General features: G+C 43.6%; 1 protein-coding gene across 3 annotated transcripts in view; it reads left to right on the forward strand.

Moving 5' to 3' along the window:
- The first annotated feature begins 405 nt into the window (after positions 1–405).
- The window catches only part of SLC5A9 (solute carrier family 5 member 9), a 36395-nt gene continuing 11517 nt past the window's right edge, over positions 406–25283 (forward strand). The window contains exons 1-11 of one of the 3 annotated variants that reach the window (XM_081009402.1): positions 406–505; positions 7436–7640; positions 7891–7962; positions 13063–13167; positions 16859–17023; positions 17656–17761; positions 21111–21191; positions 22694–22899; positions 23868–24003; positions 24428–24535; positions 24662–24812. In XM_081009402.1, the coding sequence (XP_080865528.1) occupies positions 7512–7640; positions 7891–7962; positions 13063–13167; positions 16859–17023; positions 17656–17761; positions 21111–21191; positions 22694–22899; positions 23868–24003; positions 24428–24535; positions 24662–24812 (1259 nt within the window). In that variant the 5' untranslated portion in view covers positions 406–505; positions 7436–7511. Of the gene's footprint in view, positions 506–1377; positions 1398–7435; positions 7641–7890; positions 7963–13062; positions 13168–16858; positions 17024–17655; positions 17762–21110; positions 21192–22693; positions 22900–23867; positions 24004–24427; positions 24536–24661; positions 24813–25283 lie in introns of those variants that run through there. The other 2 variants (XM_081009400.1, XM_081009401.1) reach the window with 2 other exon arrangements.

The raw sequence follows: 25283 nt of genomic DNA on the forward strand, positions 1-25283 counted from the left end.
TGGGGGAAGCACCCACACTGCCCTAAATCCGCTGCTAGAGAGGGGTTGGTCCCTGCCTCCTTGAAGGAGGCAGTGGCAAAACCTCTCCTTGAGTAAATGCCTATTCACCTTTTTAAGGTGTCATGAGGCAAACACACATTCAGGAAGTCGATGCAGGTGCTCATCTGACAGACGTTGAGCTAGGTAATCTGTGGTAATCTGCAACTGGTCTTGGGTGGAGTCTGATCGACTGTGAGTGGTTTTTCTGGTCAGGTGGTTTTGAATGAAACTACCACAGTGCATGTAAATAATCCAAGCCAAAGCAAATGTCATTCAGCCCCGGCTTCAAGTTATCAAACACAGGGGTGAGAGGGAGGGAGGAGAAATGTAGGCTGCCTCAAGCACACATAAAGGAGTGCTAGCGAGGAGTGCCCAAGTGAGGTGTGTCCACTTTGAGATGAGCCAAAAGTAAGGTGAGGCAATAGGAGGAGGAAAAGGGCAAGAGAGAAGGAGACAGAAGCTCAAGGTATTGTAGAACTTGGCATCATTCAAGGGGCCAGGATTATCCTAAAGATACCATAGCAGGGTTGAATTTATCAGTTGCTAGTTGGGAAGAAATAGGCATTCTAACAATAGAACCCATCCTATGGAACATTTGTAGCAAAATTTTATAAAGCCACTATGCAGTATTGATGTTTTCCAATTATAAAAGCTCTGGATGTATGGCTCTTCTCCCCTAATAGCTTTGCTATTAGTATCTTGCAAGATAAAAATACATCTTTCTCAGCTATTATTTTGAAAGGAGCACTTATGAATCACGAAATGACTGTGTTGTTGTTTGTGAGGTGCACTTTGCTTTCAATCTGCAACAGGAGTTGCGAGAGACTCAGGAGCTGTGGAAGGGCAGGGCAAGCAGGACATAAGTAAGGGAAAGAAGAATGCTGGCTTGGGAAACCCTGCAGCATATAAAATCATAGAATTGTAGAGTGGGAAGGGATCCCGAGGATCATCTAGTCCAACCCCCTGCAATTTCTTTGGGTTGTATCCAATGTAGTGCTAAGTTTAAAAAGATTGACAATGAACTGGTTTCACTCGCTCAGGAATAAGGAACCTGCGGCCCTCCATGAGTTTTGTGGACTACAGCTCCCACCGTTTTTTATCATTGCCCAAGCTAGCAGGGGCTGCTGGGAACTGGAGTCCAATGGCATCTGGTGGGCCACAGGTTCCCCATCCTTGCAGATTGTCCTGTTCAAGTGTCTCCTCTTGTGCAAGGGGTTCTGCAGTTGGACAGCTTGTATTCATATGTACAATTTGTACAGAAAAGAAAAGGAAATTCTACCACATTTCCACCAACCCAAGCTCTTGTGTAACCATTGCGTTTATTTTCCCAGAATTTGGTTGCTGCTTTATTTCAATAGGTTAGTTTATTTTAGCTCTGCTTGAGTTATCAGCTGTGTTTTATTCTGTATAATGCTTTCAGTACTGATGCAGTTTAATACTGACGCCATTGACCGCCACCTTGAAGCTGAGGTAGTAGATGGTATATAAATATTTTAATGAATGAAGAAATAAAATGAAATAAAAATGAATGGTTTTACCCACGGTCTTGTTGTAGACTGCTAGCACAGTCTGAACTCTGTTGACAACATTGCTACAATTATTACGGAACAATAAGAATGTCACCAAAATGGCAATACAGTACATTGTTTCTGGCCATTAAATATCTGAGAGTTATTAATATCTTGTCCCACGTGCCCCAGATCTCCTTTCTGGTTGAAGTGGGGCACCTGAAGAAGAAGAAGAAGAAGAAGAAGAAGAAGAAGAAGAAGAAGAAGAATTTATTATTTATAGCCCGCCCATCTGGCTGAGTTTCCCCAGCCACTCTGGGCGGCTTCCAATCAAGTGTTAAAAACAATACAGCATTAAATATTAAAAACTTCCCTGAACAGGGCTGCCTTCAGATGTCTTTTAAAGAGAAGATAGCTGCTTATTTCCTTCACATCTGAAGGGAGGGCGTTCCACAGGGCAGGCACCACTACCTAAAAGGCCCTCTGTCTGGTTCCCTGTAACCTCACTTCTTGCAATGAGGAAACCACCAGAAGGCCCTCAGCGCTGGATCTCAGTGTCTGGGCTGAACGATGGGGGTGGAGACACTCCTTCAGGTATACAGGACCGACGCCGTTTAGGGCTTTAAAGGTCAGCACCAACACTTTGAATTGTGCTCGGAAACGTACTGGGAGCCAATGCAGATCTCTCAGGACCAGGGTTATGTGGTCCTGGCGGCCACTCCCTGTCACCAGTCTAGCTGCCGCATTCTGGATTAATTGCAGTTTCCGGGTCACCTTCAAAGGTAGCCCCATGTAGAGCGCATTGCCATAGTCCAAGCAGGAGATAACTAAAGCATGCACCATAAGATAACTAGAGCATGCAACACTCTGGCAAGACATTCCACAGGCAGGTAGGGTCTCAGCCTGCATACCAGGTGGAGCTGGTAGACAGCCAGGTGGAGCTGGCAGAATTGCATTTTCCATGGCACCCAATTTTCCCAGATACACCACACATGGATGGGAGTGCTTTACCAGCTCACAAATCCTGTAGCTGTCATCTTGTGAATAGGTACCTACCTGGCCGACTTCCCAGTACTTACGGAGAGTGCTGGCATGGCCAGGAGGGTGCGATTGCCAGCGCCACATGCTTCTGGGAGACTTTGTAAGCAAGCAGTCCCTTGAACGTGCAATGCATGCCAGAAGACTAGAAACGCTAGGAAATCATCGTTCTTATGGTACCCAGCTTCTACTTACATGTAGTGATATTCAAGAGTTCAGTGAAACAGAAGCCTTTGTGTCTTGAATGGAGATGGGCAAGCCACCCCTTCCGTCAGCCTCTGATGCGATTTGGAGGAAAGGGGAGCAGAAAGGCTTCATTCATTGAGCAAAGACTGAGCTGGGTTCTGAGGTTTTCAGTCTGTGATGTGTAGGGACGTCATTTATCCCCACCACCATATATATATATATATATATATATATATATGCACATGCATATATGTAAATTTAAGGAAATAAATACAGTGGAACCCTGATTTCCAAACGGCTTAGTTGCCAAACAAATTGGCTCCCAAATGCTGCAAACCTGAAAGTAAGTGTTCTGGTTTGTGAACTTTTTTTGGAAGCTGAACATCCGACACGGCTTCTGCTTGAGTACAGGAAGATCCTGCAGCCAATCGGAAGCCGTGCCTTGGTTTTCAAACAGTTTCGGGAGTCGGAGCGACTCCCAGAATGGATTAAGTTCGAAAACCAAGGTACCACTGTAATACTATAAGTTAAATAAAAATGCAATGTATCTCACCATAATGAGGAAGACTGTGACCTCATGTATGTGCCATTCAGCTGCTAACTGAAGATGGGTTACTTTAAGGCCCCTGTTCTCATTTCTTAGGGGTCTTTATCTTTCAACCAGTGTTGATCCTCTATTAGAAGGTTCTTCGGTTCGTGTTCTGCAAAGTAGAACACCTGGCTACTTTAATGTCATTTCCTCACATTAGCAATACCTAATGATACCAACTGCTGCTGTTGGCTTTGTGCACAGCATACATTTTGTGCACAGCATACATGCCCCCCCCCCAAGAATCCTGGGAATGGTAGTTCAAGAATGCTGATAATTGTAGCACTACGAGGGATAAGCTACAGTTTCCAGGATTTTGGGGGTTGGTGCTTTAAATGTATGGTAGGTATGCAGTCATTGTTTGTTTGTTTTCAGATTAGGATACAGACTCCATTGGGTCTGGTCTGGAGCTATGTATCCTTTGATTTTTCCTGATTCTCTCCCCCCCCCCCCATTGCTAAAGCAGTATGGATATAGGTCTGTATCCTTTTGCCATATATTCACATTGTGTGATCTTCAAGACCTGAGTGTCCTAAATCTTACCTGTAGACAGATGTTTGTAGACGTGCTTCTTGAAAGACCTGTATGATGCTGGAGTTACTATTTAACACAATAGTATTTCAGAGCTTAGCTATGCTCAAGGTGCATCACGTAGATAAGATTTTACAGTTTGCTAATGGTTCTTGCAGAAATCATTGTAGTGAAAAAGCAAAGGTTGCCTATAAGTCACACAGTGGTTCAAATAATATTTCTGGAAAGGCATCATAAAACTATTTCCCTAAAACCTCTCTTTCAGCTGCTTAAAGAAATGAGATGGCGACTCATTCACGACATTACGTTAATGTTTAAATAGGTTGTTCAGCGAAAAAAAACATGGTTTGGGCTCCTTGTTCAAGAAAATGCTGCTTCATTATTTGATGGTGGCTTCCATTCCTGCAAGCTCACCTATGCAATCTTAATAAGTAACCTAAAAGCTGACTTGTGTGATTTAGTAACAATGTGGGAAATTTGTGTCTAAATTGCTGATCTTTGCTTCCTTTTCCTGTTCTTGGGATGGAACCCTTTGGTTTTATTCTATCGAAATCTATTCAGAACCTTATTTCTGCTGCAGTGTTTTGGGGAAAAATCTGTTGGACGTTTGCTTGCCAGTGGTGGATTGAACCAAAGCTGGCAGGGACAAAAAGATGCTGGACTAACTAATTTCAAAAAAATGACATTCCTGATTCAGTTGTCACCATGTCTATGCCAGATCAGAATTCCTAATCCCATGCATGTCTGTCAGAAGTAAGCCCTGTAATAGGAATGCAGAACAGTTAGTACAGCAGACCAATACAGCTCCTGAACTAGAAATCTAGGGAAAGTACTTCCTTTCTGATTTTACTGTGTTATACACACAAATGGCAGAAGTCTACCAATTTATTCTCAGACAGCAAGAGAAAAATTTATCCCTGCCCCGCAAGTCGGACAATATTGCCCCTTTCAATTGTCCTGAAAATGCATAGAAAGATGAGGGAACACTTTTTGAAAATAAGGAGGAAGCAAAAAGAAAAGGAGGAGGGAACTATGAGAGAATGGAAGATTGAGCAACATGAGGAGGTGCCCAGGAGGTCATGTCAAAGCTATATGAAATCCTCAGGTTGCCCACCTGCCAGCATCTCTGTTGCTGTTATCTGGCTACATATTAAGACCTCCACAAGGAGAGAATCCTGTGACTGTGAGTAGGACTGCCAGTGGGAATTTATTTATTATAAAGGTAGGAAGCATCCCCTTAGATGCTTTTTTCTTTTTCATTTTAACCGGTGCTAGGCTGCAGAAACACTCCATTAACAGGATGCGCTTTCTCCTATTCTACCTTGCTCAGCTGGTACACTTTCTTCTCTTCCACAATTGTCCTTGTTCATTTTTTTGTGGCGCTACCAGTGTTTGTTTAATGAAGAAATGTGTTGCTATTGTGAAAGGTTAACTGGAAGTCCTTTACAAGTGTGACGTGCAAACAATCATCGCCAACCTACTTCAATTTGCAGAGTGCATATACTCTGTTCACAGAGAACATGAAAGCAGAGGGGAAACGTAGATGGCCCCAATGAAGAAAAATAATCCAGACTGAATGTTAGAGCAGATTTTATTTTTTACCACTTTACCCACAAGATGGTGCTGTGCTACCCATGAATGCATAGATACCATTGTCTTTACGGTTCCTAAATTGCCATTTGAGAAACTATTTTATTAGGATTGGTGAAACAGTGTTATAGCTAGCGCCTGTGACCATTTACTGAAAATTAAATCCCACTGAGTTCAGTAAGCATAACATCTCTAAGTTCTGTTTCTGTGCGTGACGGAAGGCTGGCTAGCTAGCTGGGAGGGTTGTCATCGCCTCCACCCCACTTGAAGGAGAAACGACTCACCCTGTGTCTGTAAGAACCAAGGAAGCCATCTAAATTGCAGCATAAAATGGCTCCCCATCTGAAAATGGGAGAATCTATGCCAAAGAGGAAGCTCTGACAACCAGACTTTGGGGACAGGGCTAGCATTATATGTGGCAAGCCTTGTTTTGGTTTCACAATCTTCCGTAGTTCTGTGTACCAGTCAAGCCCGCATAACAGCTGTTTCCATAACAATTATCAATAAAGTAATTATGGTGCAATTCAACCCTCTGACACACAGAGCTAAACTACATTCCCCCTCCTGCCCTGACTCACGAGCTGTGGTACAGCCACGTCAGCAAATGTGCTTTGCAATGAGATGCTGCAGCTGTCAGTATTTAAATGCCAAGGAAGGGGGCTGGAGAAAGCTTGCTGTTTCTAAGAAGATGCATCCAATGTCAGAGTGTCATGGAAGAGAGATAGCTTGTCTAATGGAGACCACTGCTTTGGGCAATATTAGAGATAACCAGATCTGGAATCAGTCCCCACCACCACCACCTTCAAATAACTTGGGTTATTCCATTGCCCAATATTGACCCTGCTTTATCCTCTTCTACTTACCTATTTAAAAGATGTTAGTACTGAGCTTGAATCTAACTCTAAAGCAGCAGCCCTGAGCCCAAGAGCTACAGCCAGAAGTGGCTCACTCTGTGAGGCAGAGCTGCAAAGCTAGCTTCCCAGCCTCTGCCACCCACCAGGAGAGAGGAAAGATGGCTGAGAGGCCAGGGTATGTGGGCATACCAGCAGAGACAATCTGGTGCTCCCACCAAAACACCCTCACTGCTCTGATCTCCTTGCCTCCTTCATTGGAGGTTTTTAACCAGAGGTTGGTCATCTGTCATGGATGCTTTAGTGGAGATTCCTGCAAGAAATTGGACTAGATGACTCTCAGGGTCCTTTCCAACCCAACTCCCAGGAAGCAGCAGCAACAAACTTGCCAGAAAGCACCAACAAATGATCCACTTCTGGGTATAGCAAATCTCTACTACAAGACTTTTCTTCTCCTAATCTCTGTTTGTGCCTTAACTGGAGGGATCAGCCAGGAGGGGAGTGTAGAAATTCTGCCTTTATTTCTAATATGTTCTTCTCTTCGAAACGTTAAGCTAGAGATTGCTACCAGGTTACCTGTTTATACTGTAAATCACTTCAAGATGGCTTATGGGAAGCCATTCAGAAGCCCATGGGGCCAAGCAAAAGTCACACAATGTTCTGCCACTGAGAGGTCAAGAAGAATCAACAGGGTTGCACGCCCCTGTTGATCAACAAAGGGGGGTCCTCTCTATCAACAAAGGTCATTCATTTATCAGGAGCCTGAACTGAAATGGGGTTAGAAACTTGGTCTCATCCACACAACTAATGACATATCAAGCCAGGTTATGCAGGCTTGGTTTATGGATTCATGTTATGCACCTGCTACGGCTGAAATTTTTGAATTGGCCACAACTCTCTCTAAAAATTCCAGCACACAATGCATATGTGTGAGAAACAGCTGTGACGAAAAAGTTGTTCAGCTGGTTCAAACATTACAGCTGAACAGCACAGATCCATACAGTGTACCAAAGCTGCAACGTGCGAAATGTCTATTTTGATGGACCTGCCTGCTTCTTCATCAACATTCTCACTTTCTCAACCCGGTTAATTATTATTAAAAGGGAGTAATGAAGAGAAACGTGTGCCGAAGTCCATTGTGAGATAAAGAGGCAACAGGCGACACCTTTTGGGGCAGTCATGAGCCAAACACCAGCCACTACTGAGCCACCCACTGCCAGGCCTGAAGAGAAGAAACTTGCCTTTGAAGTGCCAGACATCATTGTTGTCGTCCTTTATTTCGCCTTTGTCCTTGCTGTTGGAATATGGGTAAGTCAGCTGTTTTGCAATGACTAGAGGTGCTAGATGTCTCTTGTTTTTAAGAAAAGCCTCTTCACTGAACAACATAGCACTGTAGTGATGCTCCTATTTAACAACATCTCTTTTCCTTTTGGCTGCATAGAACAGAGCCAGGTTTCCTCCCTTTTCCCCCCATCTAAGGTCCTAGGTGGGCATAAATCTGTGTGCAGCTGTGCTTTTCAGAGCTGCAGAGCCATTATTTTCCCCCTCTTCATTTCAGTCTTCTCTTCGAGCCAGTCGGGGAACAGTTGGAGGCTATTTCTTGGCTGGAAGATCCATGACATGGTGGCCGGTAAGTGTGTAATAACCCACAGCTTGAGAACAGCCTTTGCCAGATGTTGCAGATGACTGCAGCTCCCATTAGTCCCAGGCAGTGTAATGGTGGGAGCTGATGGGCGCTGAGTCCAAGAACATATGGGGGTGCCAAGTTGGTTGCATTACTCTTGATCAGAGGTGGCCAGCCTTCCAGATGTTGCTGGAGTAAAACTCCCATCACCAAATCACCATTGGGCTTGTTGTCTGAGCTGATGGGAGCTGGAATCCAGTGCTTTTCTTTCAGGGGGTATTCAAGGGTACGCAGTTCTGGCACCTTTTTCCCCTAGAAGAAAAGTACTGCTGGAATCCATCAGCCTATTGAGGGCACCATGTAGGCTATCTCTGTTTAAAAAGCAGTATTCCTTACAGTGTGGTTTAAGCAATTGACATATATGCAGATGTCAAGGGATAGTTGAAGGCTGAGAAAGAGGGAAGATGAAACTGGGATGATCCTTGCTGTGGTGAAAAACGAATGAAAGAACGCTGCACTAGCTGTAGGAGGAAAGTGGTGAGGGTGGGGGTGATAAGAAAGGAAGAATGTGGCATATCTTTCCTGCTGTAACAAATATGTAGCTAGGAAGGTTGTGCCAACTGCTGCACTCTCAGCATCACAAATCATAGCCTTGTTGCACGGTTGCAAAGCAATTAGTACAACAAGCACTGAAGGAAATACATATTGAAGATTTAAAACTTTAGGGCAGTTTTTAAAATACATAGTATGCAGGAGTGTGTGTTTGTGAGTGAATATGGATGTGAATATGGCAATTGACGCCAAAACACTGTTTCAAGGGAAGTCCTAGTGGACACACTGAAACTCAATTCATGCACAGGATTGCACTGTTAAATTCTCATGCACCAAATGAACCACCGGTGATGTAAAGCAGGGATAAGGAACCCATGGCCCTCCAATTCCCATCAGTCCCAGCCAGCATGGGCAATGGTCAGGAAAGATGGGAGCTGGAGTCTACTAACATGTGAAGGCCTTGGGTTCCCCATCCCTGGTGCAAAGTCTTTAGGAACAGCAATAAACAAGGGAGGAGCTCTTCTCTATTTCAAGCAGCCATATTGCTGGGAACATATGAAGCGTTTCAGTTCTGGAATTTAATATATATCAGGTAACATCAGGCTTTTGCAAAGTGGCATTGTTGTTGCAAATAAGAGAGCCAATTTCTTTTTAAAAAATCTAGCACATCCAACAACCCTAAAGGTAAAAACAAAAACAGGACCTTTTTCAAATAAAAATGAAAATTAACTCAAGTTCAAGAGCAGTTCCCATTCCTCTCATGAAACAACGGCAGGAGTCTCTTTTGCACTGTCTAGTAACTTCTTCATTTATTGAGCAACTGTGTTAGGACTGCAACTCTCCACACTAAACCACCCAGATATAAATCTCCAAAATGATTCACTGGAAAGGCATAAACCTTTTGAAGGACACATTTTCTTTGGAGCAGAAAGGTAATATAACAATAATTTAAAGACCCAGAGAAATAAGTGTCAGAGGAGTAAATATCCTTTTTGCCCTGTCACAAAAGAACACAAAGCTGTAGATCTTGCAAGTGTTTAACTGCAAGCTGAATGCAGTTTTGAACTCCAACATTAATTGTAAATTCCATAGGCTACGTTTTCTCCCCTGGAGACACGCACTCGCACCTGGTTATTGTTCTAATGCGCTTTGTGATTCACTTTCTCCCAGGTGACATGTAAGCATTGGCTTAGCTGTAGCCTCTACAGTTTCATTGCAGGAAATTTAAGGGGCTGCCAAGAAGTCAAGTGTCCCCATCATCGTTCCTGCTGGACTTAGTTTTTTTAGGGGGGACAAAACTTCCTGGGAACTGAATCCAAGCAGAGGCTTGGATTCCCATCACCCTGAGTAAGATGGCTGTTTAGCATTCTTCATTTTATTTATTTCTTGTTTTGGTATCCCATGGAAGCCCAGGGCAGCTAACAGCAACAGCAAGACACAAAATATAATAAAACAATGTTTAAAATATCTAGCAACATGGAGCCTTTAATTTGGGATGCCTCCTAAGTGTCCTTTCTAAATGAAGACCTGATCTAATAATCCTGCTCCTGTTGCAGGAAATCTCACCTTATACACTACCTTCAACTTTTTGCAGATCACCTACACTGTGGGTTACCAGAGTTTGGGTTCAATAATGTGGAAAGGCAGCATACAGAGTTCCCAGAGAAGAGGGATTGGTTGTTAAACTACTTTGGGAATTGTAGCTCTCTGGCGGTGGAGGAATAGGGATCACCTAACAACTCTCAGCACCCTTAACAAACTACAGTTCCCAGGGTTATTTGGGGAAAGCCATGACTGTCTAAAGTGACATGTATTGTGCCAATGAGGCCTTAGTTATGAAGCAATTCCCTTTCCAGGGTTTCACTTTGGGGCTGAGAGGACCATTACCTAAATCATAACAGGCCTTGTTTTGGGATAGGAAGTAATGTTTGCCTAAACTCTTAACTCTGTCTCAGGCTGATTAGTGTGACTTTTTCTCCCCCAAACCTGGAGGAACTGTTGGTAGAGGATGAATCGCCGCACAACATCCTTTTACTGCCTCTGTGTTCCAGGATATAGGGAGCGCATTGTGGGTTTAGACCCAACTGCTGCTAGGAAAATGATAAACTGGTTACTTAAGGCCACTGTGGCATTGTATTACATGGCTTTACGTCGCCTCTTTTATACTGTCTACTACAATAAGGACATGTGTCTTAAGGAAAGTGTTTACATTTCTTGGGAGCCTTTCTGTTTACCCAAGATATGAATGCGTATTGTAGCCGTTAGTCTTTCAATCAGAGGCTTCCCAGATGAGATGTTTGCAAGTGTTTGCTTCAGGAAAGGTTTTCAGTCTTATCTCGTATTAATATTTTAACTATCCCAAAGGTGAGGAGCAGGTCAGATTCCATTAATCTTTGCTTAGGGCTCAGCAGCGAAAGAGGCAGAAAGACCTGCTACTTGGAAAAGGAAAATCACAGAGCAAGTGAGGCAATACCTTTTATGGGGGGTGGGAACCCAGTAATGTTGAAAATGCTGGATTACAAAAAATAAAAGTGTAAGTGTTGAAAGCAAATAGCAACAAGGGAGTAGTGTCACATTGGTCCAGTAACAGGTAGAAAATTAGGAAAATGGAGCAGACTAGTCTGGAATCCTTTCCCCTAGTATTTTGTTAGGTTGTTGAGTCTTCTTATTTTCACATATACATAAGGAGTAAGCATTCAGGAATATTGTCCAGAGACATCTGGAATGGACGAAGCACCTACATTTCTGTGATATAAACCTATGGGGTCAAAAGCCATAAGTTATCTCTAGTCACACAAGTGCTTTCATTTTTGAAAAAAAGAAAATAACAAAAAATATTTCTTGCAATCACATCAGGAAATAACAGTACACAGCCAGTATGTACTGGATACAACCTGAGGTGTGCCTCATAACTTACGTCTACATTTTCATATCTTCTCCTCAGTAACAGCACTGTTAAAATAAACCCAAGGTATTTCACAGTCTCTAACCTTTCACAGTTTACACTCTGTATATTTTTAACCAAACAGAGCCACCTACTTTGAACACACACTGCTGGGCTGGGTGCCCCATTGCTTGTCAAGGCAATATTTTCCTTCATGGCAGGCCAAGCTGAAGCTTCCAGCATGCAGTATAAATATTTGCCCACAGATATGTCCTGCATTCTTTCATATAAGACATGATCCAGTTCCACCCTGCCCCTGCTCCAGAGTCCCGGGTTTGAGATGCTCCGGATTGGCTATGACGCTTGACTTGAATCAAGTTGTCTTTACATCGCAGAAAACATCAATTCATGTAACTTTGGTGAATCCTTGAAGGTCTCCTTCATTACAATGAATATATTACAATGAAAAATTGATTATTACATGATAAATATTTATATGTGTTTATTTTATATATTTACTTTGAAAAGCATTTGTCCTTTGCAGATGTTAAGTGGCTAAAATGCATGATCACCATTGGTGGATCACGCTGCTCAGCTATTAACCATCTGAAAAGCGTAGACTCAAAATTTGCACCACCATTTTTGTTTTCAACACAGTTACAACGTTCTTAAAACATCATTACATATTGTGCAACCTTGTTCCTCTTGGCAGTGCCACTATTTATGCACATTATCCATATCTGTGTATTTATATTTGTACATGTAGCAGACTTAAAAGTTTGGCTGGTTGGGAGCTTCATGTTCAGCTGGTTTGGCCAATTAGCAATGATTAACCTGAAGTGTAGGAAGCAGTACAGTTGAATGAGGCTTTGTGTGACATCCTCCATGATTGGCCACCCAGAAGATGGGATGGCCTGATCAGTTTTCAAGTGACCAGGCCAGCTGATTGATCTGACATTATCACTCCCACGTTGAGACTAGTTTGGGGTGTGCATGGCCTTTAGTAGCTATGTGTGCCTTTTAAAAGTGCACACAAACAACCACTAGGGGCCATCCTAAGACATTTTGCTCCTTGGAACAAGGAGGAATAAGGGAGACAAACCAAGATAGAAATTCACCTTGGGGAGAAATGAGGCGTATATAGATACAAGCTAGCAGCCTAATACCTGACAATTCTCAGAAATTCTGAAAAATTAGGAAGCCAAAAAATCAGCACGGTTTTGAAAGGGTCAGTCCACCATCTTGATTTAAAATGGTGTCCAATTGTACCCAAACATAAGCAAAAATCCACTCCTTGTTCTCAGGAACCATCGTGTAAAATTTGGTTACGATATCATAGGAGGTGCCCAGATGTGTAGCAAACAAACAACTTTCCAAAATATATAGCAGAGAAATAAACAGAGAAAAACATGCAGTCAGCTCTTCCAATTTATGCTTAATTATGCAGATTAAAAGATTATGGCATTTGAGTAGTCCAAGTATTGGCAGCCAAACACTCAGAGCAGTAAAGTAGGAATCTCCATCACCGATGATCTTAGGATGAATCATGCAGTCTGTGTTTTGAAACAGGGAAATTAGATTTTGAGGTGTGAACTCTATGCTTTCTCGCCACAGATAGAACATACAGCTGACCTTTTTCTATCAACTAACGGCAGCATTTTGTGTTTTAGATTGGAGCATCCCTGATGTCAAGCAATGTGGGGAGTGGCTTATTTATCGGCCTGGCGGGCACAGGAGCTGCAGGAGGCTTGGCCGTTGGGGGCTTTGAGTGGAACGTAAGATGTCCTTGAAGGATTCAACTTGCTCTTGACAAGGGATGTGGGTGTGGGCATCAGCTTAGTCAAGTGAAGAGGTTATCTGGTACTCCCCAATGCCTGAGTTTTATTGTATCTCCAACAAGACAATTGGAAATGCATAACTGATTTCAGCAGAAACGTTAGTAGGCTCGTGTGGCACATTCCAATGTAAATAAGCAGGATAAAATTAATGCTAGAGCACATTTTCCTAGAACAAACAACAGTCTGACACTTGGAAACCTCTGTAGCTTCAGATTTATTTTTTATTTTTATTTTTTTGAAACATTGGGCTGGATTCATTTGTGCTAGTCAAAGCCAGGGCAATAAGACCCACATGACCCACTTACCTCCCCAAATCTGCTCAAGAGGATCAGGAGAACCACCAGAACAGCACATGGGGGCATGGAGAAAGGGGAGATGATTCTATCTGGCAAGAATGAATGAATTAGATGTAGGATTGCCTGTTGTAGGTCTTGAAACAGTGCCTATAGCATTAAGAGCACTGAGTCACAAAGATTGTATATAGCATCATGGTATTGAAAGAGGCTCTTTGACCACTGCCCCATCTTCTTTAGCCTGCAGTGCCATCTAGGTGCGTGGTGCCACTGTTTCATTGGCTGGTGTCACTTGCGACCTTGGAACTCTTAAAACAAGTTTCTTGGTCTGAATCTGGCAACCTTAGCTGGATATGTATATATGACAAAAGTGGATATGTATATATGACAAAAGTGGTTTGGCATTATAGTTTACTATCTATCTGCCCTAGCCAGATGGGAGAATGAGCCCCTAGTTTTTACCATGTACCCTTGGTCATTTCTTGTTGGTAGGAATTGTTCTAGCTATTTGTACTCTCTCCCAGAGTTGCCAAATGAGGAATGTCAAGTAAAGGGTTGGTGCCAAGGATTAAAAACAAATGTTTAGTGGATAAGTTATTCTCTAGTTCACCGCTATGGATTTTACAGAGCATTGGGGCAAATTTGTTTCAAAATTGAAAAGGATGCTAACATGAACACTACTAATGGCAGTATTCTACTCCTAAATGTGAAACTGTCTTCGAGCAAATGTTGATTCATAATAGTCACTTGCAGCAAACGTCAGTTGTATTAATACATTCCTGCAATAAACTCCTACAGAGTTTCTAAAATAAGAGGATTATCTTGTGGGGAAAAAATGTTTTAAATGACAAGTGCCTTTTAACTTTCATCAAATTCACGTTATTATCATGATGATAATATAGTATTTATGGTAGTTGAGAGGTAATGTGGTTCCCACTTCTATATATTTCAAGAGGGTGTGCAGAAAGGCAGAAGAAGGCAGGAGAAGTGAACCGAAAGAGGCTAGCTCTGTGCTAGCATTGTTTGAAGATCATGGCTATGCTGCTACTGGAGGAGCTGGTGCTGCATGCAGTGACAATGCTTCACTCACAGCGCAGGCCTGCAGCTGTCCTGAGGGATGTGTGAGCTTCTCTGCTGCCAACAAAACTGGCAGGTTGGCTGTCTCTAAGATGAATGACTCCTCTTGGTGCAAAAGGTCACCCAGTAATATACCTCCTGTTGCAACAAAGTTCACTCTGGCTAGAACAACAATGATGTGGGATGAAAGAGAGGGCTCCAGAATAAGGCAGCATTCTTCTGAGCTATCAGCAGTGTTCACCTTCAAGCAGCCTGATCCCATTGCTTGGCTGATGATCCCATCAGCAGTGTGAGCCCTGATGTGCAACGTTTCAGCAGAGGTGGCAGACCCATGGAGTTCCAGATGTCAGAGTCTAAAACAGGCATCAGCCCTCCAGATGTTTTTGGCCTACAACTCCCATGATCCCTAGCTAACAGGACCAGGGGTCAGGGATGATGGGAATTGTAGTCCCCAAACATCTGGAGGGCTGCGTTTGCCTATGCCTGGTCTAACAACATCTGGAGGACCATAGTTTCCCCACCCCCGTGTTAAGTCTGAATCCAGCCTTCACTTTAAAATGTTTTAAAACACCCCACCAGATGTTTTAGACTACAGTGTGGTCCAAACCATCTGGAGGGCACCAAGATGGCAAAGGCTGACCTTATCCTATGCCTGGCAAGTAGCATGGAGTTCATTTATTTTGCCCATCTGCCTGAAACTTCTATCCCTTGCCCTACTCCTGGCTTTCTTTTCTCTTACATTTGTATCCCAACTTTTACCCCAACTCCTCATTTCATCCTCACAAACAATCTTGTGAGGTAGTTCAGGCTGGCAGACAGTGACTGGCCCAAGGCCACCCAGTGAACTTTATGGCTGGGTGAGGATTTCAACCCTGGTCTTCTGGATCCTAGAGGAATCTAACCACAACACCATACTGGTTCTGTTTCCACAGTTATATATTTGTGCTGGCCTTCATGACATATGCCGGTCAAAAATATTCACAGAAGGTGAGAAAGGTCAATACCCCATTCATATGCCCTGACAAAGAAGGATGTAATTCTCCTTTTCTGGCACAACTGTACCTTTTCAAGGGCAGGAGATAGAGAAGATAGAGGAGATACAATGGCTGTTGCGTGGTTTGTGTCTGCTCCCAGTGCTGCCAAAAACACAATTTGTTCTGCCTCTTCTTTTGTATTTTTATCTTGTGATTTGCCCTGAGATCTTGGGATGAATGGCAGTATATGATAATAAATAATAATAATAATACCAGATAGAGTGGGGCCATAGTGCTCTATCCTATAGCTGGCTCTCCTGCCTCAGTATAGCAGTTCACAGAATCACATCGTACTTTGTGAACTTGAACAGCAGTCATAACCTTTTTAACACTACCGCAGCATTGGCACCCATTTCATTTGGGAGTGATCACATTCCAAACCCTGAAATCTCCTTTTGCCCAGGATCTATTTCTGGCAGCCCACACCCATGGCTTTTGTGATTCACCCTTGTCTTTTGAAAAGTACTGATCAAAGATTGTATCCATTCTCATCTTTACTCCAATCTGTCTAGGGATGGGTGGACTCACAGAAGCCCAGTCCATCCCAGTTCTCAGAAGTGACAAGACTAAGTATATTCTGTTCCATTTCCAGGTATATTTTTAAATTCCACCTGCAAGCACACATTAGCAATATGTGTTTAGAAGCATCTTATGAAGTAGTCTGAGCATTGCATTCACTTCCCTCATTTTCTGAAAGTGTGTTGCTAGCCTTCCATAGCCTGAGCAGCTAGCATATGAGTCTTTTTGCTGTCACGTGCCTTGAGTGAAGACAGAGCAAGTCTCCCTTGCAGTGACAATGCTTAATGACGTTCCATTGCTCCTGGGGGGAATTGTACAGAAAAAACCCCCACAACTGCCTCCAACACTTAAAGAGGGAGATGGGACTGGACCACTAATAGAATCTGCCAACCTGCTGATTCTGAAGTGGATCATTCTTCTAATCTGGCCAGACTGATCAGGTGAGTTCACACTGGAATCTGAGTAGGGCAGATTCCTTCTCCATTCTTACATTAATCCCATGGCCTTCGAGCATCTATTTATCCCTGCCTTCACGTAATTGGGAACCAAGCAAGGCATTCCAGTTGTGTAGCACATGTTGAATCATTAGAAATACTGGCAATTTGCCTTTCCAATTTTTAGATAAACTATTGGTTGCATTTAATTGACTGTGTGGCACTGCACAAAGTCTAGGCATCCGTTGCATGTGTTCTTCTTCCTTGTTAGGCCACCTGGGCATTGCTGGTCCTCGGCTGGATCTTTGTGCCAGTTTACATCTCTTCGGGAGTGGTCACCATGCCTGAATACCTGAGGAAAAGATTTGGAGGGCAGAGGATTCAAATCTACCTGTCTGTACTGTCCCTCATCCTGTATATATTCACCAAGATATCAGTATGTATCTCGGGGAAATAGAGTTGTAGCTTGTAGAGCACAGCACTTTCACAGGGACGTAATGGGTCATCAGTTTGGACAAGTCATTCCACTATCCTCACTGAACTAGTCCTAAATACTGGATCAGTCCCTTCATTATACATTATATACAAGCTTTCAGGGCTACCACTCCACGTTGGAGGAGGCCTGTGGTGGTCTCCCTCTTCCATCAATGGGCCCTGGTGGGCTTATGTGATAGTAAGCAATGGTTGGATCTACCTGCCATTGCAATGTTCTCCCCAAAACCCTCATTACTCCAGGGTCTTATGAGAAATTTAAATGCAATGAGACCTAGCTGCCTGATGCAGCTTGGACAACCAGCCCAGGATTTTGTTTAATATGTGGGGCAGAGCAAGTGTCAGCCATAGGCCCTGTTGGGGTGATGGAGCCTTGACAGGTGTCCAAAGATACCAGGTATGGATTCTGCTAGCTTTTGTCAACACATGCATCAGTTGAGGTTCTGGCATTTCTGATGCCTGGTTTGATTATTTGCAAGAGTAATTTTATTGTAATTTTCCAGGTAGAATATTTATTAGAGATGTCATAATCCGATGCTACTGGTATCAAGGTCCTTTTTCTTGTATTTGTTCCAGACAGATATTTTCTCTGGTGCACTTTTCATCCAAGTCTCCCTTGGTTGGAACCTTTACCTTTCTACAGTGATCTTGTTGGTCGTGACAGCCGTCTACACTATAGCTGGTAACTATGCTGTATAATAATGCCACTACGAAAAGCACAGAGTTCCTTTATATAGCCAGATAGTGTGGACAGTTTCAGGTCATGCTTCATGGATACCAGTGAGGGGGCATCCAGTAGGTGGGGATTTCAACTGATACCAACCAAGCTACCTACAATGGACTTAAAAGTATAGCACCTGCAGTCAAGTTGGTTGGTGGGGAATGTTGTAAATTTCAGATATCGCCAATGTGCTGCATTCAGACTTGTGCTTTCAAAGCAACTTTGCTGGATTTGAGGATCAAGCTACTTGAGGTGCTCAGCTGTGTGACTGTCTTCCCTGAAGTGTGTGCTTAAGTTAAAGCAGCTGTGAGGAGCTAGTATCTGCAGCAGGAATTTACGATGAGAGCAGAAGGTGTTTCTCTCTTACCCGCATACTATTTTCTTCTTCAAAAACAAAACAAAACAAAACAAACAAACCACCATTTTCAAATCCAGGTTGTCATATGTCATCTTTTTCCAGGACACGTCTTCTTTTTCATGGGTAGAGTCATCACAGTTATCCATAGTTAAAAGTGGAAGTCTGCAAATGTGTCTTCTTTTTTGCTCTTCAAAATATGGCCGCCAAAGGCCAGGCAGGCATATTCCCTCCCCAAGAGGCAAAACGTCAGGTTAGTGTAGGCAATTTGGAAAAGAAATATAGCTTAAGGGGAAAGAAATGGCCCCTTTCCCTTTCTGATCCTGACTGCAGTTTCCTGCAACTGATTTGTCACAAGTTTGGTCCAAAATGTGCAAAGTTTGAAGAAACAGTGATTTCATTATTCCATTCCTGCATTGCAGGGGTTTGGTTAGATGGCCTTTGGGTTCCTGAAGACTTCTGGGGTGGCACCACCGGCAATGGCGGACTCCCTCTGAACTGGAGGGACTAGCTCCGCGGGAAACGGGTCTTCTCCGCTACGGCGAAGCGGGGACCCTTTTAAAAATCACAGGCGGATGAAGCCTGTGACCATGGGACTCGGCGGGCACCATTAGCGCCCCCCCAACCCGCTAAGGAACCCACTAATGGGCTCCGAAGTGAAGAGGGAGAAGTGGCGCGGTGCTGTGAGTCAACTGCTATTTCCGTGGAGCGAAGCCGCATAGCCGTTGCCGGAGAGCGCTGCCTTTTTCCTGGGACAATTTGGACTTTAAAATAAGGCACCCGTGAGTACTTAGACTTTGAACAATTGGACATCAAATAAGGACTAGCGAGCAGAAAATAATTGGATTTTTAAAACTTACTCTAATTTGGTATGGAACGGGAAGGTCTAAACAGGAAGTCAGCCTTCCGTTCTTTTGTAAACAGAATAAAGCAAAGACAATTTAAACTAGAGCTCAGAAAATCGTCTTTAAAGGATTGGATTTCACCATTTAAAATTGTGGAAACCCCCTTCGACAGCAGGAGAAGGGGGGGGATTTTTTTTTTGGACTGTTTAAAGTGACTTTAAAGTAAAGTAACTTTCCTCCATCCTGATCCTGGAGCGGGGTGTCAGGACTGATGTTTGAAGTTCATTGACCAAAGACAAGTGTTTTTGACAGATAGCTAAAAGAAGAGAAACATAGTGATTCCACTGTTCCCCTTCGCATTTTAAAGGAATATATATTGACAAAGTATCTCAAAAAGGAAAACTTTGTTGCAAGAACAAATAGAAGTTTTCCCCCTAGAGGGAGTCTGTGAAACTGTAACCAACTCCAGGGAGCCGGCAGCTGTTACAGATTACAACCGTGGGAACAGGCATTTGACCTTGCAGGACAATGTATTCAGAAGCTTTGTTGTGTGCTCTCTATAAAACAAATGCCCTACTGGAACAATTACATGAGAAGGTGAATTGGATGGCGACTTCGACTAGAAATTTTGAACAGGCAGTGGGAAATTTTGAACAGACAGTGGGAAAATATGTGGAGCCCACTCAGGAATTAAATCAGGAGTGTGTCTTGACAGAACAGGCCCAACAGGAATATGAGTTTTCGGATTTGACAAATGAACTTGGAAAAAGCCAGATTTGGAAAGGAAAAGTTTGGTTTGGCTTGGAAATGGGGGGCTGACCCCCCTATGCTGGGACGTTTGGACTTTTCAAATATGGCAATGGGCTGTGAGATGTTTGGGTTTGTGGGGGCTCTTAATTTTGGAGGGTCTTTGAAACATGCTTTTAAATACTACATGGAATTCAGTGTTGAATATGGAAAAGGGGCTGATCTGTCGAGAAGGGTTAAGAACATTGTCAAGCTGGAGTTACCACGAGCAGGAGACAAGGGAAAATACAGTTACAAATATGAAAAAGAGCTGCGGAAGGGACATGGAAGAGACTTGAGGGCCTCGGATATAAGGTTGCCAGGTTAATGGGCTAGATCGACGGGATAATAAGGACTGACAAAACCCGGAACCAGGAGGAAGGGACGTTGGATGAAGATTGGATTTGTTTGTATCTCTTTTCTCTACTATTAGAACTGTTTTATAAAATTGATGAATGTTAGAAAAATGTTGGAATGAAATTACTTGGCTTTAGCAAAGATGTTTAAAGAATTATGAAAGAATATTATGGTTATGAGAAGTTGGTAAGGATAAGATTTAAGTTTTAAGCTTTAAGGTTTATTTTATTATAGAAAGATAAGATTAAAACAGTTTAGGGTAATGTAATGACAGAATATTATGAAACATGGAAAGGATTTGCTGGGATAATTAATAACTAGGATACAAAGAAAGGGAGGAGGAGGAGGTCTAAGAAAGAAGGCAATGACAGTTAAGGATTTGAAAATAATGAATTTGTTTTTAAATGTTTTTAACGGTTTGTGATGTATTTTTGTATTTTTCTTTTTTTTCTGTCACTTTTTTATTTTGAATTTTTACTCATATGGTGGGAAGGGGTTTTTTTTTCTTTTCTTTTTCTACTTTGTCAACTATTTTTATTTGTACTTTCTTCTGCTTCTATTTTATTTTTTCCTTTTTGTAACATTTTGAAAATTTCAATAAATATCTTTTTTTAAAAAAATAGATGGCCTTTGGGTTCCCTTCCAACTCCACAATTCTATGATTCCATGATTCATTTTATGTACTCAAAACCTTAGTTTTTGTAGAATCATAGAACTGTAAAGTTGAAAGAGACCCTGATCTGATCCAACCCCCTGCAATGCAGGAATATGCAGCTGCCCCATACGCGTTATCAGCACCACGGTCTAACAAACTGAGCTATCCAGGCTCTTGCTCATGTGTTAAAATCCTATTCTTTTCATCGATTCATTTATTAGAATCACATTCCATTTTGTAACAGAGTAAGGGAAATCACAAAAATGTAGAAATATTGGTCTTTGAATCAGTTCTTTCTAATCTTTTTCGCAGGTGGTTTAACTGCAGTGATATACACAGATGCTTTGCAGACTGTGATCATGGTGCTTGGAGCATTGGTTCTTATGTTTATCGGTGAGATGAAGATGGGATTGTGTTGCTTTATTTCTTTGGCTAATAGAATGACACATCTTGGAAAAAACACCAAAAACCATCTGGGTTGATGTCATCTCAACTTCTACATCAAACTTTTTTTTTTGAGAAGAGAAAACTGGACTTAAGTTTAGTTACATGTTTATTATGTATCATCTAATATCTGCAAAAGCTCTGCACAATTACCGTATTTTTCGTCCTATAGGGCGCACCGGCCCATAGGACGCACCTCGTTTTTTGGGGGGGGAAATGGGGAAAAAATTATTCCCCCCCCCCGCCGCGGCTGCCGCCCCAAGCCTTGCTTACACCTGCCCGAAGCACGGGGCACCCTCCAGAGGGCTCCGCGTGCTTCGGGCTGCAGGCTGCCGCCCCAAGCCTCGCGCGCCCGGCGGGACCTCCCGCCGGGCGCACAAGGCTTGCAGACACTCGCCCGAAGCACGGGGAGCCCTCCGGAGGGCTCCCCGTGCTTCGGGCGACAGGCTGCCGCCCCAAGCCTCGCGCACCCGGCGGGACCTCCTGCCGGGTGCGCAAGGCTTGCAGACACTTGCCCGAAGCACGGGGAGCCCTCCGGAGGGCTCCCCGTGCTTCGGGCGACAGGCTGCCGCCCCAAGCCTCGCGCACCCGGCGGGACCTCCTGCCGGGTGCGCAAGGCTTGCAGACACTCGCCCGAAGCACGGGGAGCCCTCCGGAGGGCTCCCCGTGCTTCGGGCGACAGGCTGCTGCCCCAAGCCTCGCGCGCTCGGCGGGACCTCCTGCCGGGCGCGCAAGGCTTGCGGTCACTCGCCGGGGCTGCAGGCTGCTGCCCGCAAGCCTTGTGAGCCCGCGGGAACTCCCGCCGGGCTTGCAAGGCTTGCGGATAGCTTCCTGAAGCCTGGAGAGCGAGAGGGGTCGGTGCGCACCGATGCCTCTCGCTCTCCAGGCTTCAGCGAAAGCCTGCATTCGCCCCATAGGACGCACACACATTTCCCCTTCATTTTTGGAGGGGAAAAAGTGCGTCCTATGGGGCGAAAAATACGGTAATATGGCTTGTTTAACCAATGTGTGGTTTGTTTGAGCATCTGAGCCTAGCCTAGCAGATTTAATTATTTTGTATTCAGGCAACCAGCTACAATGCAAAGATATGGTTTGTTGTTGGCTTGCAAAATGTGGCTTGTTTTGACTATAGTTTGGTGTCGTGCAACAACCTTGCTTTGGGTTTGTCTGGCCACTTCAAGTGCCTTCCATGGGGGAGGGGGTAATTATTGGTAATCCATGGAGTCAAAAGCTTAAAGCCCTTCCTTCCAAACGCCATGGTCCCAATCCAGCTTTCCCCTCGCTGCAATACTATCCCCCAACACAAAGGAAACCATTAACAATTCACATTACAAACTTCACATCTGGTTTGACCCTGCAAAATGTGGCTAGAGGGGACGATGTATGGCTGGGGGAAAATATGGATGGATGACATGAGCTTGCTGACTGGACTGTGGCCTTTTTCATTTTAGGCTTTGATAAAGTTGGGTGGTACGAAGGACTGCAAGAGAAGTATAGTAGAGCCATCCCCAGTGTCATTGTGCCAAACACTACTTGCCACTTGCCACGGGAAGATGCCTTCCATATGATGAGGGACCCTATCAATGGAGATATTCCATGGCCTGGACTTATATTTGGCCTCTCAGTGCTCGCTCTTTGGTGCTGGTGCACAGATCAGGTAAAGTAAATCCGGTAAAGTAAATATGTCTTTCTTGCTACATGTTTGATAGATTTATCACTGCCCTCTACAGGAGAGTTTTAGGACTAATTTATTGTGCTGGGATCAAAAACCCATGGGATTTTTTCAGTCAAAATCACCATATGAGATCTCTGTTTCCTTGTACTTACAGCACGTAGGAATCATTTGCATTACTCAGATTCTGAGCACGCACTAAAAAATTCAGAGGCAGAGTTAAAGCCTACTGTTACGAGAAAAAACAATGGGTGCCTTCAGTGCCAGTTGCACTCAGAGTTGGCCCATTAAAGTTAATAGACACAGCTAACTTAAGCTCACTAATTTCAGCAAACTGAAGAAACAGCCCTAACTCAGCCCTGTTACTTGAGGTAATGGAATGGAATACAGTGGTACCTCGGGTTACATACGCTTCAGGTTACAGACACTTCAAGTTACAGACTCCGCTAACCCAGAAATAGTACCCCAGGTTAAGAACTTTGCTTCAGGATGAGAACAGAAATCATGCAGTGGCAGCAGCAGGAGGCCCCATTAGCTAAAGTGGTGCTTCAGGTTAAGAACAGTTTCAGGTTAAAAACGGATCTCCAGAACGAATTAAGTTCTTAACCCAAGGTACCACTGTAGAAACTTTCCTTATAGCCAGTCCAATTAACCATGCATTAATTGTATGGTACATTTAAAGCTCACAAATGGTTTTTTCAAAAATCATTGATTAAAAGTATACATTTTAACAGGATATGTATATTAAGAGATATTCTCTCTTAATTTGAGAAAGGTTATCTCTTGAAGATTCTTTACAAACCCTCTAGCCTAGCCTTCAGTTTTTAGCGACTGCCATTTCTTAACAATTTGGCCAAAAGATTGCTTTGACTATCTTGGTTCTCTTCTGTTTCCAAGAAAATGTGAAACAACCTGTGCAAAGTTTCCTTAAAACTAACTGGTTCTCCTTTCAGGTAATTGTGCAAAGGTCACTCTCTGCGAAGAGTCTCTCTCATGCTAAAGGCGGGTCTGTGCTAGGCGGATATTTGAAAATCTTCCCAATGTTTTTCATTGTCATGCCGGGCATGATTAGCAGAGCTCTCTATCCAGGTAAGCTACTGCTGGCTGTACTAAGGCTACAAGTGCCCACAGGTGGCCATTTACAAGGAGGGTGGACAGCTGTAAACATGCAACCACCTACAGTAGGAACTCATCCAGCTATATGGTGAGACAAACTTTCCCAACTGATCATTGGATGGGCAATAATATTGTGTTTGCAAGCAATTTGCAGTAAGTTTATAAGCAGCGTTCACAAGGTAAACACAGTCATCTGTTGTTACCTTATATATGTATGGGTGGCACTGTCAGAAGTAATAACATTTGGGACAGGAAACACATGGCATGGATCTCAAACACAACCTGAAAAGCATATGTCTGCTGCACCCTTAATCACCCATAAATGTAAACAGCAACTGTTTCCTCTATATCTCCCATAATTAAAACCTGCATTTCTTTATTTACTTGCTTGCTCCAGATGAAGTGGGATGTGTAGACCCAGAAATCTGTGAAAAGGTCTGTGGAGCGAAAGTGGGTTGTTCAAACATTGCCTACCCTAAGCTAGTAATGGAGCTCATGCCTGTAGGTAAGGTAATTCTATTCTCGTTGAGAGTGAGGTGGACCACATGGGCAAGCGTTGGCCTGCTGATGAAGTGGGCTAGTGTGAGTTCGCTGGTGAAAGATAACTAGGCTTTCCTTGTTGACTTCTTAGGACTCCGTGGCTTGATGATTGCTGTGATCATGGCTGCCTTGATGAGCTCTCTCACCTCTATCTTCAATAGTAGCAGCACCCTTTTTGCCATAGATATCTGGCAGCGACTCCGCAAGACGGCCACTGAACAGGAACTCATGATCGTCGGAAGGTCCCTTTTCTTCCCCACACCTTAATTTGCTTATCAAAAATGCTCCCTGAGCAGACACTGCCCAGAAACAGCCTAGTGCCCTTAGTTGCCCCTTACCTGCAGGTGCACCTAGTGCAGTTTCCGAAGAGGTTTCATGCCCACGATTATCAAACTTCCTTGTGTGCCCTCCTGTTAAGGTTCAGTTGGAGCCCAAGCAAGGCGTGAACTGGGGCAAGAACTTGTGAGATGCTGCAAAAGTCATAGGAAACGTTCCACAGCATATATTCCGTTTCCAGGGCCGCGTATTCCGCTTCAGTTAAGAACTGAAAGCAACTCAAACTGAGCCACGAAAGTCTCTGATCCAAATCACTGAACCTGATCCCAAAGCAGATTTGGTTGGACCAAACGCTCATGTCATTGCCCTCCACAGCTGGTGTCCTCCTGTCTTCATACCCAACTCTGCAGCTTGTGCTGTTGGCTGTGTGCTCTCCC

Source organism: Podarcis pityusensis (assembly GCF_964106645.2).
Source record: "Podarcis pityusensis genome assembly, chromosome: 6".
Classification (NCBI taxonomy): Eukaryota; Metazoa; Chordata; class Lepidosauria; order Squamata; family Lacertidae; genus Podarcis; species Podarcis pityusensis.